Genomic DNA, 16,994 nt, shown 5'->3' with positions numbered 1-16,994 from the left:
CTCCTGTACTGGGGAATCACACCTCACAGGACCAAGGGCCTCTCTTCCGTTTGATGCTTAACAAGGCCTTCTCTTCTGGGTTGTCTGGTATGTTGATATTGTTGTTCTTCCTATGGAGTTGCAACCCCCTTAGTTACCTCAGTCCCTTATCTATCTCCTCCAATTTGAACCTAGTTCAATGGTTGTTTGTGAGCATCTGCCTCTCTATGTACCTCACTGATGGTGAAACAAGAAAGCTTAGAGATGTTTGACTCTGATCCACATTCATCAGCCGGTCTTCCATGACCCAACTTTCTCTTCTCTTTATTTCATTTACCTAGATTATTCATATTTTCCTTACATAAGACAGACGTTTCACATAGGTTTCATTTTTTTCTTTTGAAGATCCTAGTATGAAGTAGCTTAATAAAATTGTTGAAAATGAGTATTATATTCTATCACTGTATATGAACTAACCAGGATAATGGCCTGCTAAAGGCTTGAGTCTGATATTTTATCAAAAGTTGGACATTCTATATCTGCAGGAGAATCCCTGCTTTTACTGGGGATTAAAATTGTGGTGATGAAACACTGCGAAAAATAAACTTGAAGTGAAAATGTTCATTTGGGCAACCCTTCTACATTCCTGTTCATTAGAAAAAGAAATCAGAACTGGAAAACAGATAGGGCAGGAAACTAAAGACAAGAGGCAGTGCATAGGATCAGCATAGAAGTAAAGATGGTGTCCAAATATGTTCTCTTACTGAAAGCACAGGAAAATCTGTGTGACTAATGTTGGATGGACTTCAGTGTTACATCCTAGTGGTCCTGACAGTTGTATTCCTGAATTGTTGCATACAGTACTCATAGATGTCTGACAATATATTGAACCTGGTATTTTCAAAGTTATTTGGCAGCAGGTGATCTCAGAGTGTGGCCACTTCAAGAGCCTCCTTCCTCATCAGATACATGTTTCTCATTTTGTCTGGGTGTGCACAGAGCATGAAGAAACAACAAAAATTATTCTGTATTTAGTTCATCAATCACAGATCTGAAAGCAAGCAACACAAATTCTTGCACTCCTCACTTAGGTGATGTATATACATTTAAAGACTCTCATGACATGTCACTATGTTGATGCTTCCCCTGTGTGAAAATAGAATGTTCTGAAAAGTAACCCAGAGTGAAGTGATGTAACAACTTGAAAAATAGCAGTGAATTAAACATTTGCGATGAACCCACATTCTAGCAATCCTATGGCCAGTGAATAAGATTGAAAGGGACATATTCCAGGCAGTGTTTTGGGGGCAGTGGTGATATTTTATATATTTTAGACAGCTCAGCCCTATTGCTATAGCATTTGTAGAAATTCAGGGGTTCAGTGACATTTATCTCCTCTCTTCATTTGCTTAAGTGCTGGAATATTTTACCCTGTGTTCTGTGGTTCCCATGGCCACTTCCTCTGCATTGTTGTGCACATATATACACTTACTTTACAAATGTACAGAAATTATAAGAACTTTGGCATTTGGCTCTGAGAAGACTTCAATAACCAAAGAAATTTACAAACTGCTAATCAAGTTGTGTTGGAAATTGAGATGAAATCAGAAAACTTGTCAGTCTCAAGCGTCATTGGCCAGTCTGGACCACAGTTTGTAGTTATCCAGTCATTCACTACTGTAGTTGTAGCTGTGAGTTCCTTGTGGACATGATGTTAAAGCCTCATCTCCCTTTCAGAAACTGTCATCACACAGGTGAATGGAATTGATGGTGGCAGAGCAGGACAGAGAATGTAGAATCACTCTGTTGAGGCACCTGTGGTGGTACCTGACAGCATCTTCTAGTCTATGCTAATTTGGTAAACCAGGAAATAGAGACTATTTCTTTTATTTCTACAGAACTCACAGGAAACCAATGTGTTGCATTCCCAGCTATGCCACTATCACAGGCATTACAACTCAATGACAATCTGACAATCATACACAGTTTCCCAGGTTACCTCATGTTTTGAACAATAATCATTCCCTGGTGTCTAATACTTTCCTACTCTCTCAGGGATCTAATGTTTCAGGGTGGTATGACCACAGAACCTACTTTTCTTTTATGGTGACACCAAGCATATGACCAGAATGCCATTGACAAGTATGTTATATTTAGATTCTAAATGCCACACCTGACTTCTGATGAGGAAAACCAACTGAGAATGAACCAATTGTCATTTACATCATGTTTCTTCGACAAAAGAGTAAAAGAAAATCCTTAGAAACCTGAGGGAAGGAGAGTAGATTAATGTGTTAAACACAAAAAATTATCTGCTCTATTAAATTCTTGGCGAACTAAACAAACTAAACTGTAACAAGTACAGAGAAAGAACTAAGAAATGTTACTCTTTGGGTGGAATAGGACCTGTGTAGAACTTTCTGAAGCTCAGTAAGTATTACTATTTACATTGACCTCATGTCTCAATTCTGGAGCCTCACACACATTTTTATTACTGACACCACAAGCTGGGTCTGTGTTGGGTCCGTGTCATATGATATTTGTGATATTTATGGAGAGACACAAAGTCATCTTCTTCATGGTCACAGGCCCTGTTTGTTTCCCATGTTGACTCTATCTTGAAGACCATACAGTGTACTGTGAAGGGAATGTTACGGACTCTCTATTTCCACACTCTCATGTGTTCCTTATTTTTTGGGGATCTGAACCAGGGTCCTCAAACAGATTCTTGTCTTCCTTACGTGATGTTCTGCCTTTTGTTCAAGTCACAGTTTATCCTACATTGAAAGTCATCTTTAATGGGAGTATAGGTATAATTTTGTGCTTTAAGTTCTCACCACACCAGCAGGAAGATTTGTGTTTAGTCTCCATAACTACAAAATAGTTCAGTTTGGTAGGTAGCCAATCAGAAAGCCTACTTCTCAGATGTGAAGACAGTGTGATATTGGGACTCTGTAACCAAGCAGTCTAGCAATATACTGTGATCCATGTCTAGTGATGAAATACAGGCTTAGTGATGGACTTTATTTCAATGTTATTGTGTAGATGGATAGAAAAAGACATCTCAACCATCTCAACACACACACACACACACACACACACACACACACACACACACACAGAGAGAGAGAGAGAGAGAGAGAGAGAGAGAGAGAGAGAGGCATCAGAAATCCATGAACAGAGCCTTGAAGAGACAGAGAGGCAAACAGAGACAAAGAAAACAAACAAACAAACAAAAAACTCCATAACATATAAATAAATGAATACAATGAATACAAAGCACATATTAAACAGGAAAACTGAAAATCAAATAAACATTTGTCTACTTCAAGGGTTATTACAAGATCACTTGGAGAGAGAATCCATGTAGAGAGGCAACCTAGACACTAAGGAGTCCCAGCCTTACTTTCTTCCAGGTCTTTCTACATAAACTAACACTCAGTAACTGGATGCTTTCTGTGCTCCTTGTGCCCCCTGCTGGTCACTAGTATCCCGCAAGAGGTTTGTGTTTAAGCTCACAGTAACATTCACTCACTGTGTCTCTTGTACAGTAATAAATGGCCGTGTCCTCAGACCTCAGACTGTCCATTTGCAGGTATAGGGTGTTTTTTGCATTATCTCTGGAGATAGTGAATCGGCCCTTCACGGAGTCTGGATAGTAAGTGCTAACACCACCATTACTAATGTATGCGACCCACTCCAGACCCTTCTTTGGAGCCTGGCGGACCCAGGCCATGTCATAGTCACTGAAAGTGAATCCTGAGGCTGCACAGGAGAGTTTCAGGGACCTTCCAGGCTGCACTAAGCCTCCCCCAGACTCCACCAGCTGCACCTCACACTGGACACCTGCAAACAGAGAATACTGGTTAGAAAACCATCACTAACACAACAAAACAAAATAAAATTTCTTATTCTCATGTGCACACAACAGAGATAATCACACGTTTATCAATTACCTTTTATGAAAAGGACAAGGAAAACCAAGCTGAGCCTGATGTCCATGGTGAGTAGTCTGTGCAGTGCTGCAGTACTGATTACTGAGTGGGAGAACCTCAGAGTCCAGGACTGGGCTCCTCCGTCAGAGCTGCAGGGTCAGGACAGGCTGGTTTTCATGGGCATAGAGAAGAATTATTTGCATATCTTACTGCTAAAACATGCTATGGCATTACACCTGAGCTGAAAACAGTGCTCATAGCAGATATATGACATCAAAGATATGGATGTCAGTTACAGAGTTTGACTAAGTGTCGTGGTTTCATATTCACATTTTTTTTTGGTAAAGATTCACCATATTACATTTAGTTTTCTTTTGTCCTTGTGCACAGAAGTTTTGTTTTCATAGTCAGGATTCTTTAGTATAAATATGTAATTAAACAGCACCATACATACTTGTGTTTCTACATATGTGCTCAGTCTTTTCCAATACCTGAGCAGGACATGGCTTCTCCCAACTGTGATTTTTGGAAACAGTTACTCCTGTAAGGTTATGGTAGCAGAACTCATTTTTGTGACAAGAACACTGGGTTTTTTCTGAAAGTTACTTCTTCATGATAGAATACTGTCCTTAGACTTTATATATATATTTCTAAATTAGACATTGTGGAGACTGTCTAAGACTCAAAATTGGTCATGGAGACAGATGCATATTTGCAGCAAACTCACTCATTTTTCATTCTGAAGTTATTAATTTATTCCTTTAAAGTCCCCCCTCCAACATTTTCTCTCTGCATGTGTATATCATTTAACATGTGACTGTTTTATGTTGTTTTATATTAGTTTTTATTTTCTCCAGTTAGCATACTCCATATACCTGTGGCTTTTAATTATCTTTTAGGGTGCCTTTGTCATATTTAATCAGTTCTCTTGTTTCAGTCCTCCCAATTCGGTTCCACGTACCACACTTCAATTTTGCTTTCACATCACCAATATTCCCTTGTCCTTGGTCATCCGTGTCCTATGCATAAGCTGTGGCCCTTTTTTACATTTCTAGTTCCTAATGCTACAAAATAGAATTCACAACTGCAGGCACCCAAAGAATGTTTTGCATATGAAACAGACTGTTTTTGTCTTCTCAAGGCTTTGTTTTATTGTTTGAGGTAATATTTTACAGTCACCTTTAAATTCCTCCAAGGCTCAGAGGGCATGAATTAAGAGGACTTAGAGAAAATTAAACATGTGAAACTTGGGGTTGAGTACTGTGAAATAATGTCTTGTGAACAGGACCTGCCTATCCAATCCATGCACTGATGATGGCTGTTTTCTGTGTAAGCCCCACCTGAAACCAAGCCAATCATAACCTAATATAGACTTTGTAAGTATTTTCCAGGTCTTCTGTCTTAGTGAGGCACTGCTTTATATAGATATTTCATGGAGAAGAGCACAATGTGGTCATTGGTCGATTTTCTATGCTGCAATGCTTGCCTTTACACACATGCACATATGGGCAGCATTTTTGGGATAAAAATGCCATGATGTTGAGAGTGGTTGAGTTGAGATATGTGGTTGGCAAAGATATGGGGATGTTGAAGGGGAAAATAGGATAGAGACATAAACATATTAAACTTATACACGTGGAGTATACAATTCTTCAAAACTTAGAAAAAAGGTGCCTACTAGATGGCTGAATTGTCTAAAGACAATAAATCCCCAAAGAAAATGTTAAGATATATGCTGCAAAATATAAGGGTGGATAGGTAAGGCAACCCTCAGTAAAGGCAATGGTAAAGGAGGTTTTCTTTTTTCTTTTTTAAATTTTACTACACCATATTCCAAGGAGCAGTTTGAAACCATGATAATAGAACCAACATTGCAGTTGCACATATACAAACATGGGGAGAGAGACAGAGAGAGAGAGAGAGAGAGAGAGAGAGAGAGAGAGAGAGAGAGAGAGAGAGAGCAGGTGTCTGGAAAAAGAGGTACAGAGACCTGAGGTTGTATATGGTTTTTGTGAAAGGGAACAATAATGAACCAGTGGAAGAGGTTTAGGTAACAGTTGGGTTCATTGCTTATTTTGGAGAACAGGATAGGAACCCAGAGGAGGTGCCAATTTACCTCTTGGATTTTCTCACCCCAAGGGGCAAGTGAAGGGTCCCTGAATGGTGAAAACATAACTACAGATACTCTAAACAGAGAAGGGTTGTGAAATAAGGTACAGAATATTGGGGGTGTGGTATGTGCAGCTTTGGCATGTGTGGCTGTGGTACATGGGGCTGTGTGAGAACCTTAGAGAAAAAGTGCTGGGAGCTAAAGACCAAGGTCTTTTATTTTGCTGTTTCCTGGATTAGTGGGATAAGTGGGGGACCTTTGACAATGTCTGTATGTGATCTGGATTCCTAAATGAATGGTGACCAGGAACAGAAATAGAAGACACTGAGCAGACATTGAATGAAGATTTCGGGAACCACTATTGGTACAGCTACTGAAGAGGATCCACGGCATTCACTGGGTTTTAAAGGGCTATAGGACAATTGTAGGATTTCTGTTGGGGAAGATAACAACTACCATAACTGTTTTTCTGAAGTGCATGTGTTAAAATCTTTTAATTATTCAAGGTTGTACGTTACAAAGATGTTACATACCATGTATTCCCAACCCTTGAAGACACAGGCCTTCTGAAATCAAAGGTATGAGGCAATAAATCTTGAGTTTAGAAAACAAAGAAACAAGGAAGTTTTTCTTCCATTAGAAAAATTCAATCAACCTCTATCCTAGGTCAGGGGAAAATGTCAGGAGAACTCATCAGACTGATGTGTGTTATGTCATTTGGCTGAGTGTCTTAGCCTTCCTTAGGGACACTGTAGTTGGGACATAGTCTTTGAAACTCTTAATTTATGTAAGTTTCTCTGTATTAGTGTACATTCATATATGTATGTTTGTATCTTGTTTCAGATTGTAGCATATAAACATGTTCTAAACATGATTATCCATTGGTGAATGTAGGGAACATTAACTGTTCATAACAACTCATAAAAATCAGTAGCATGACACCAGCTTGTTATGTTAACTGAAGTGAAAGTTAAGCCAGAGATCACTGAGTGATGAGACAAAGTGGAGCAGAGGGCAGGCATGAACATGAGGAACCTTGTGCCTTGGGGTGTTGATCACCATAGAGAGTATGAGACTGGAGATCTTCTCCTCATGCCTTGGTAATGGAAACACCAGGGAAGAGAAGCACAGAGCTATCACAATTTGTTTGCTAGGACTCCAAGAATGTAGATCTATTACTTGGCCTTGGTGTCCCCACATTGTGTTTTTCTTATTTTTTGTGCATGATATTTGTACTCTGAGCAGGTGTGGTCCAGACCATTCACATTAGGGAGAAACTCATCCATTTAATGGTCATTAACAAACAGTATTAGTGCTGTGTTCCTCTTTTTCTGATCCTCTGAGTGTTAGGAGGATATTTTTCAGACATTATTCTCAGTAGATCTCATCTTGGGTTTGTCTGATAGTTTCATTGTGGTTACAAAAGTGGGGAAAGGAGTATCATAGAAATAAATGCACCTTTCTATACTATATTGGAGAATGTGATGTAAGTCCACGTATTCATGTGTTTTTGTCTTTGGTTACTTCAGAGATAATCTGTGTCCCTATTCTGTCCCACAATGCTGCTTTCCATAAATCTACCTACAATAAAGTTACTAGGAAAAAGTCATTAGCAAAAGCATGAGTTCATGATAAAGCCACACATTATTTGTAATCGTCTTAAATTTCAGAGTTGGATCCTTGCTGATGTCTTTCTTTGGTCACATGTTTATTTACATCGATAATCATTTATTTGGTTATGTTGCTAGGACAATACCAGACTGTTTGTTTGTGTGGTGACTAGGATTTTATCAATGCAATACAAACTATAGTCATCAGCAAAAAAGGAACCTCAATTGAAAAAAATGAAACAAAAATACCAAACAACAACAACAACAACAACAACAAAACAAAACAACCTATCCATCAGACTGGTCTACATGCAAATCTGTGGAGGTATTCTTTTAAATGACAATAAGGGAAATCCCAGGCAGATGTGTTTGGTGCCACTGTGGTACTGTGTTCCTGTGTTGTCTTAGAAAGGATGTAGAACCACCATGGAGACACAATTATTCAGATGAGTTTTTTCATGGTGTCTCATTCAGTTCTCACTTTCAAGTTCTTTCCTTGACTTCATGTTCTAATTTTCCTCTGTGATATTTTATAAGAATAAAGATGGCAGAAACTCGTTCCTTCCCCCGTTGCTTCTGATCATAATGTTCTATGCCAATATCACATGGGAAGAGGAAGATAGGCATGTGCGAGCTACAAGCAACATTCAGTGAGAGTGTCTTCCTATGACTTCACACATCATGCCTCCTGACAGAGATTCCTGACAGAGAGACAGTGCAACTGTGAGATCAAGACATCAACCCTGACATGTAAAAATTTATTTCAAATGAAAATGTCACTACCTGCCATCAGTGTACAAATGTACATGAGATTTCTGGGTCATGTGATCGCTATTTCTAAATCCATGGGATCCTGCATATTAAATGCCAAAGTTGAACAGGATCATGGTCATGTTCATAGGGAACAGGGGCCCCTTTCTCTCCAAGCAGGCACCTCTTCTTTTCATTAATTTTTTGAAATGTTCTCATATCATTGGTTATCAGAAGTGTTTCATTTAGAATTTAAATTCCATTTCTGTTGTAATTGGAGATGTTGACTTTATGAAACCTCTTTTGTCCACATTCACTGACTAAAAGGAAGGACCCCAGTTATTTACAGGAGGAGAGAGCAGAAAGTTGTGTGCCCAAGAAAATACTATGTCTGTCTTCTGCTTTTTGTAGTCTATGTTTTATCCTGGAGATTCACATCTCAGAAAAGGGATTAAAAATCAGTTTTTCTTTAAAAGAAAAATATGACAAGTCTTGGCAGTTTGTCTAAGCTCCGCCATAGAGTTACCTGATAACGGCCAGGTATGCCTGAATCACTGTAAAAGGGGCTGCTTGCCCACTCTGCTCTCTCTTGCTCTTGTCTTCTTGCTCCCACTCTGTCTTCCTTCTCCATTCCCCTTCTCTCCTCATTTAGTCCCCTCCTCTCCAGTGCTCAAGGCCATCTTTACTGCTCCATTCTTCTACTCTCTCTCTGTGTCTGTTTCTGTGTCTGTCTGTCTTTCTCTGTCTCTGTCTGTTTTTCTCTCTGTCTCTGTCTCTCTCTGTCTCTCTCTGTGTGTCTGTCTCTGTCTCTGTCTCTCTGTCTCTCTCTCTCTGTCTCTGTCTCTCTCTCTCTCTCTTTGACTTTCGTGGTTTCTACTACCCTCTTTAGTACCGACTCTATGCCCTGAATTAATTCACTTCTATACTATGCCTTATTGTGACTGCTCCCTCGAAGGGAAAGAATGCCTCAGTATGTGCCTGAGGTGTTACCCCCTTACCCTATACCTTACCATTCATCCACCAAAACATATTCCTTCTCTCACCCTTCGTCTTTTTATAAACACAACAACTACTGTGTTAGAATACGTCAATTTGTGAAATAAAATATAATCACATGATATATTTAAGAGAAGGGAATTTTGAGGGCATCTCCATTCTATTGGCTCTTCTATTCTACTACAGACAAGAATCCCTGTATGCATTATTTATTTGATTGTTTACTTGCTTATTTATTTATTTTCACTTTACATCCCAATCACAGCCCCCTTTTTCCCCTCTTCCAAGTCTTGCTTTAGAAATCCCTCCACACATGGTCATTCCCCCTTCTCCTCTGATAAGGGGAGTCACCCTGGGATACTACCCCAACATAGAGTGCCTTATCTCTGCAGGACTTGACACATCTTCTCCTACCTAGGCTCAACAAGGCAGTTCGGGTGTGGGGAAAGGAATCCAATGATAGAGAATAGAGACCATAACAGTGACTCTTCCACTTGTTAGGGGACCCACATGAGGACCAAACTGTGCATTTGCTACAGATATTTAGAGGGTCTAGGTCTGTCTCCTGCATGCTCTGTTTTTGGTTGCCCAGCCTGTTTGGCCTTGCATATGCCTCAATATCCAGCTGGAGGAAGCCTCTCAGGAGACAATTGTGTTAATCTCAATGGGAAGACAATTTTTATGGGTTAACGAAGTACCCATCCTTCCTTTTAAAATCCTGTCATGATACAAGAGGTGGACACTTCAGTCTCTATATCCCGGCTGGTTGGAATCTCAGCTGGGGTTAGAGTCATAGCCTTGCCATGTACTCTCCTGTCCTACAGCTCTAGTTAGGAAACAATGATGCCCCCAACACCATTGTGTATATTTCAATTCTCATTCCCACCCACCTCTTGCCTCTATCTCCCTGGAACTGATTGGCATCCTCTGCCCACTCCTCATCTGTTCTCTCTACCCAGTTCCCTCTCTCTGTCTACCTCCACTGAGTATTTCATTTCCCCTTCTTAGTGATGTCCATGCATCATCCCTTGAGACTAACTTACTATCCAGTTACTTGTGCTTTTAGATTGTAGCATGATTGTCCTGCACATTATGACTAGTGTAAACTAGTGAGTACATATCATAAGTGCTTTATGGTTCTGTGTTACCTTATTCAGCATGATATACTCAAGTTCCAATAATTTGCCTGCAAAATTCATGAGGTCCTTGTTTTTAATAGGAATAGTATTACACTGTCTAGATGTTTCACATTTCCTATCCATTCTTCAGTGGAGGGACACCTATGTTGTTTCAAGTTTCTGGCTATTATGAATTAATCTGCTATGAACATTCTTGAACAAGTGTCCCTGTGGTATAGTGGGTGGTCTTTGGATATATGCCCAGGGATGATATAGCTTGGTATTGAGTTATAAGTATTCCCAGATTTTTGTAAAACAACCAAATGTAATTTGAGAGAGGTTGTACTAGTTTTCACTCCCACCTGAAATGGAGTGTCTTCTTCTTGCTCCAAGTCCTTGTCAGCATGTGCTATCACTTTGGGTTTTGGTCTTAGTAATTTGCCTGCGTGTAAATGGAATCTTAGCTAGAGCCCCTGAAATTTAATGATTTTTCTGCATATGAAAGAAAGAGGTAGTGTTTGCCATTTCAAGCTTTTGTCAAACTGTTTGATACAACATTTTCCATAGAGAGGAGATTTTTTGTTTAGGTTCATACTGAAGTCCCTTCAGTGTTTCTCTAGCCAAGAGATAGATGTCTGTGTCCTAAGTTTGAACTTTGTTCAGTTTCAAGTAAAACTTGACTATTTGTTGTTTCTCTGATGATGCTGATCCAGGATTTGAGATCTGAATTATATAATGTGATTTCATTACTTCACATTGCTAGCATCCACTGCAGAACCTTTGCTAGAGGCTGGAGGGCCCAGTTTACATCGTTGATGGTTAATGAGAAGTCAGAGATAGGGTAGTTGAGAGACAGGCTCTGTGAGGGATGTAGCAGGATGAGTCCAGACTACCTCAGTTGAATCTCTACAGGGCACCCAGGGTTGTATAACATCACCAGCAGTCATACATGTCATAGGTGTCAAGCATGTTTTCCTCTCCTGAAAGCCTGAAACACTTACAACTTGGAAAAGTCAGCAGGTACAGGAGCTCCAAGAGAACAAAACATCTACTCAAATGGAACCCCAAACTGATCTGAGGGAAAGTAAAACTAAGTCAGGCTGATTGTGGGCCTGTGTACTGGAGGCTCTCCACAGAGATTTCCAGCCAGGTCAGATGCTCAAGCACAGGTGAAAGTTCATGAGCAGGGAAGAGGAACAGCCTCCTTGGGCTCCATGGCCTCTGCTGCTGCTGTCTCCACTGCTGTAGTTCCAAGATGCTGCACTGGCCACTGTAGTGCAGGGGAGCTCCTGGCAGCATTTTAGGAGAGAAATTCTCTTTCTTGGTGGTGATGTTACAACTCTTATTACAGAATCTCTCAGAAGACTAAGTTATTCTCACACACCTTTATTTCTTCTGGACAGGATCTTTGTATACCTTTCTGGGGTGGATTGGGGTCTGACAGTGGGTACTTCAGATTGGCTTGGTCTGAGATGTTTGGGGTGCCTCATTTACCTGGGGAAGTGCTTGGAGCTATTGCCTCTAAGTGACTGACTGCTACAAATATCCCTATGGGGAGGGGGATGTGAAAGGATGCAGGTATGTGAAAGGGCCTGGTTCTAAAAAAGCTCCTACCATCCCTAGCTGCTAGCCTTAACTCAACCTTATCAGATTTTCTCTCACTGCCCAAAGCCTTACAGTAGATCATAGCTCAGACAGTGTAGAATGGGAAGACTAGTCAATTAGAAGAAAAGGATAATCTCAATAATAATATGTATGGATGTTGGCCACAGTTAATAGCCATGTATTATGTTCCTTATGTATGGAAAGAAGATACTATTTGTTAGTATTAAACCTGCTAATTGTGCCATCATTAAATTGTGGACTTGAAAATTTATGTTAGAGAAGAGGAATGCAATTGTTTTCAAATATCATTTAAGTAAGCAGTAGAAATGTTACCAAAACTGCAGTCATGAGAGAAACAATACATTAACAAATCTCACTGGCTTTCCTCATCCACAGTGTTTCACTGAGTCATCTTCATAAATATCAACTCAATAATTTGTTCTTATTTTACACTGTTAGATTATAGAACCACTTAATGATTCTTCTATTGTGTGAAGAAACAAGAAGTTTAATAGAATATGACACTGAAGAGTATGTGCTAGAGAATTTCCATGGCTGGAAGAAGAGTCCATATCTTTAATACTAAAACCCATGCTTAAACATCATAAGCCAGAGCTTTCTATATTCTGAAGTGATCCTGGAAAGAACTTGTTGATCCTCAGCGCCCCCTGCTGGTCCTAAGAATCCCTGTAGGGAAGTTTTTGTGCAAGTTCACACTGGACTTCTCTCACTGTGTCTCTGGCACAGTAGTAAGTGGCTGTGTCTTCAGTTTGCAGACTGTTCATTTTTAAGAAAACTTGGCTCTTGGAGGTGTCCCTGCTGATGCTCAGTCGGGATTTGAGAGCTGAATTATAATCTGTGCCTCCACCACTCCACATTACTCCCATCCACTCCAGACCTTTTCCTGGAGGCTGTCGAACCCAGCTTACATAATAGCTGGTTAATGAGAACCCAGAGACAGTGCAGGTGAGAGACAGGGTCTCTGAGGGCTTCACCAGGCCAGGTCCTGACTCCTTCAGCTGCACCTGTGACAGGACACCTGCGGACAATTAACATCACCATTAGTCATTCGTCCTATAGAATAAGTGCCTGAATCTCTCTCCTGAAACTCTGAAACACTTACAGCTTGGAAATGTCACCAGGCAGAGCAACAGCACCAGGACAGCCATGCTGTGAAGGAGGCTCTAGTGAGAAGGAGATGTGGCTCCTCAGCTAGGCCTGGGCTTTCAGTCTGGGCCTGAGGGCTACTTTGCATTGAGGGAGGATCCTGAGAAGATAAAAGGAAGTGCAGGACAGAATTTCTAGTTTCCTCTCCATGTGCCTATGATAACTTTGTGCTTAGAAAAAATGGAGCTGAAAATTCAGGAACTTTTCCTGTTAGTGTTTGGATTTACAATTCTAAATAAAAATGTATTAGTCACATTGTGCAGGCCTTGGAAGCAAAAAAAGGGGGAGGGGATAGGGAGCTTTATAGTAGGTGACTCTTTATTCATGCAATAAAAGTAGAACAGGTTACCTTATCTTCAATGCAATCGTATATTATTGCAAATTGCTCTAGAACGTGTAAGATGGAATGGGAATTTTTTGCCCGGAAAGTAATTCTCTTCGATTCTTTTCTATTATTTTTTTTTTAGATTTTTATATTTATTATTCTTTTCAGAACAGCATTAGTGGCACCTCCTTCACCAGTTGGTTTGAGTATAAAGATGCAAATCCACAGACAATAAATAGCCTTATATTGCAATTGATTTTCAAGTTATCTTCACATAAATTGACAACCATAAATATCAGTAGGATAACTATGTATTATTTGCATTTGTTTCAGTATAAAAGTATAGAAGTGATGATTACTCAATTGTGTGCAAAAATCTGTATAATTTTTACTTAGCAAATAGTAATCAAATTGTTTTCCAACTATATTTATACTTTTTTATATATGAGTGACCAGCTGTTTTAAAATACACTTACTGTAGACTCACTTTAGTCTCATCACTTCTGAAGAAATAACATTTAAGAAAGCAGTTCACAAATATTTAGCACATTTTGTTTCAGAGTTTTATCTGAGAGTAGGTCCAAGGGACTCATGTGGGTCCTATGTCAGTAGGTTGAGTGAATTAGCCTTCCTATTTAGGGACACTGTAGTTGGGACCTAGTCTTCACACCTCTTGATTTATGTCAGTTTCTCTGTACCAATGTACTTTTTTTTTAAATACATCTCTGTTTGTTTCTTGTTTCAGCTTGTAGCACATAAATAATGTGTTCTAAATAGGATTGTGTATTGGTGAGTGAAGGGAAAGTCAGCTGTTCATAACAATTCATAAAAATCAGTAGACTGACACCAGGTTGTTATGTTAATTGAAGTAAAAGGTAAGCCAGAGATCACTGAGTGATGAGGCAAAGTGAGGCAGAGGGCGGGCATGAACATGAGGAACCTTGCGACTTGAGGTGTTGATCACCATAGAGAGTAAGAGTGTGGGGAGCTTCTCCCCATACCGTGGTAATGGAAACAGCATGGAAGAGAAGTACAGAGCTATCACAATCTCTTTGCTAGGACTCCGAGAATGTGGATCTATTACTTGGCCTTGTAGTCCCAACATTTTGTTTTTCTTATTTCATTGTGCATTATCTTTGAACTTTGAGCAGCTGTGGTTGCAGACCATTCACATTAGGGAGAAAGCCATCCATTTAATGGTCATTAACAGTATTAGTGTTGTGTTCCTCTTGTTCTGATACTCTGAGGGTTAGGAGGATATTTTTCAGACATTATTCTCAGTAGGTCTCATCTTGGGTTTGTCTGATATTTCCATTGTGTTTTCATTGTGGAAAGGAGTATCATAGAAATAAATTCACCTTTTTATACTATATTGGGGAATGTGATACAAGTCTACTTATTCATGTGTTTTTGTCTTTGGTTACTTCAGAGATAACCTGTGTCCCTATTCTGTCCCATAATGCTGCTTTCCATAAATTTCTCTACAATAAAGTTACTAGGAAAAAGTCATTAGGAAAAGCACGAGTTCATGATAAATTCATACTTTATTTATAATCGTCTTAATTTCTAGAGGTGGATCCTTACTAATGTCTTTCTTCATTCATTTGCTACTTATATGTAGTTCACAGATGGATACTCACTTAATTTGTCATGTTGCTAGGACAATACCAGACTGTCCATTTGTGTGCTGGCTAGGATTTTATCAACATAATACAAACTACAGTAATCAGCAAACAAGGAAACTAAATTTAAAAACAAAACAAAACAAACAAAGAAACAAAAAAACCCAACATATCCATCAGATTGGTCTGCAGGCAAATCTGTGGAGGTATTCATTTAAATAATGACAAACATTATATGCCAGGTAGATATGGCTGATGTCATCCGTGGTCCTGTGTTCCTGAGTTGTCTTAGAAAGGATGTAGGACCACTATGGAGACACAGTTGGTCAGATGATTTTCTTAATGTTTTGATTCAGGTCCCACTTTTAAGTTCTTTCCTTGACTTCATGTCCTGATTTTGCTCTGGGATGTTTTGTGAGAATTAAGCTGGCAGAATCTCTCTCCTTCCTCAGTTGCTTTTAGTCATAATATTGATCACATAAAAATAGCGAACTAGGACAATTGAAATTCTTCTGATTGAAAAATGGGTATAGGGAACTTGACATTCTGCACAGCTGCAACTATAGTGACACACACAGTCACAATTACAGATACAGGAATACATTACGATACACACACAGAGCATCACATTCTCAGACAGAAATACATCTTCATAGACAGAGGGCATTGCTTTCTTAAATCATTTCTTTAGACAGGGGTAATGTCATTGTTCTGGGCTCATTATGTAGACCAAGCTGGTATTAAACTATCAGACATTGATTGTACTGTCATTTTCTCCCTATTGACTGAATTAAAGGTGTGCATCACTATTCCTTACCATTACATGTAGGTGCTTTGAAAAATTAATTATGAAAATAAAATGAATTAAAAATAAATTTAAGGATCCCAGCCCACAGCTCACTGCTCCCAAACCCCTTGGGAGAGAGAGCTCATGGCCTGGACAGGTGGGCACTCCTGAGACTGCAGAGCGGGAGAGACCACCAATACTGCCCACCCCTGCCCACATCCCTGGCCCAAGAGTAAACTGTATAAGGCCTCTGGGAACCGGAAAATAGGGGCACTCTTATGGCAGACCCCCTGCAGTCCAGACAATGCCCGGACTTGAAGGGAATCAGGCAACAGTTCTCTGCACCCAAATCCCATGGGAGGGACAGCTAAACATTCAGAGGGAAAGACAAGCCAGGGAACCCAGAAGAGACTACACTCTGACAACATTTCTGACTCCAGAGGAAAACACCTAACAACATCTGGGACCCTGGTGAACCAGGGCTCTGCGAAAAGGTGGAGCAGACCATCCTGGTTGCTGCCCTCACCAAGAGCTCAAAAGCAGCCCCTCATGAGCAACTTGAGCTGCAGGACCACAGGTAAGACCAACTTTTCTGCTCCAAGCAACCTGCTTGGTGGACTCAGGACACAGGAACACAGGAACAGCTGAAGACCAGTAGACAGGAAAGACTACACGCCAAAAACAAGACACTCTGTTCCCATAATTGGCTGAAAGAAAACAGGAAAACAGGACTGCAGCACTCCTGACATAAAGGCCTATAGGACTGTCTAGCCACTGTCAGAAATAGCAGAACAAGGTAACACCAGAGACAACCTGATGGCGAGAGGCAAGCACAGGAACCAAGCAACAGAAACCAAGACTACATGGCATCATCAGAGCCCAATTCTCCCACCAAAGCAAACACTGAATATCCAAACACACCAGAAAAGCATGATCTAGATTTAAAATCATATTTGATCATGATGCTGGAGGACTTCAAGAAAGACATGA

General features: G+C 40.0%; 2 gene segments (V, D, J or C); both read right to left on the bottom strand.

Annotated features, from left to right (window-relative positions):
• Nucleotides 1–3,463: 3,463 nt before the first annotated feature.
• LOC116906206 lies at nucleotides 3,464–4,036 on the bottom strand. The segment is given in 2 exon segments: nucleotides 3,464–3,825; nucleotides 3,936–4,036. Coding segments are annotated over 2 exon segments (408 nt in total).
• Nucleotides 4,037–12,780: 8,744 nt separating this feature from the next.
• Nucleotides 12,781–13,272, bottom strand: LOC116906205. The segment is given in 2 exon segments: nucleotides 12,781–13,142; nucleotides 13,227–13,272. Coding segments are annotated over 2 exon segments (408 nt in total).
• Nucleotides 13,273–16,994: the final 3,722 nt, after the last annotated feature.

Source organism: Rattus rattus, chromosome 7, assembly GCF_011064425.1.
Source record: "Rattus rattus isolate New Zealand chromosome 7, Rrattus_CSIRO_v1, whole genome shotgun sequence".
In the NCBI taxonomy this organism is placed as follows: domain Eukaryota; kingdom Metazoa; phylum Chordata; class Mammalia; order Rodentia; family Muridae; genus Rattus; species Rattus rattus.
The sequence above is the reverse complement of the archived record's forward strand: the minus strand, read 5'-3'. Positions and strand labels throughout refer to the sequence as shown.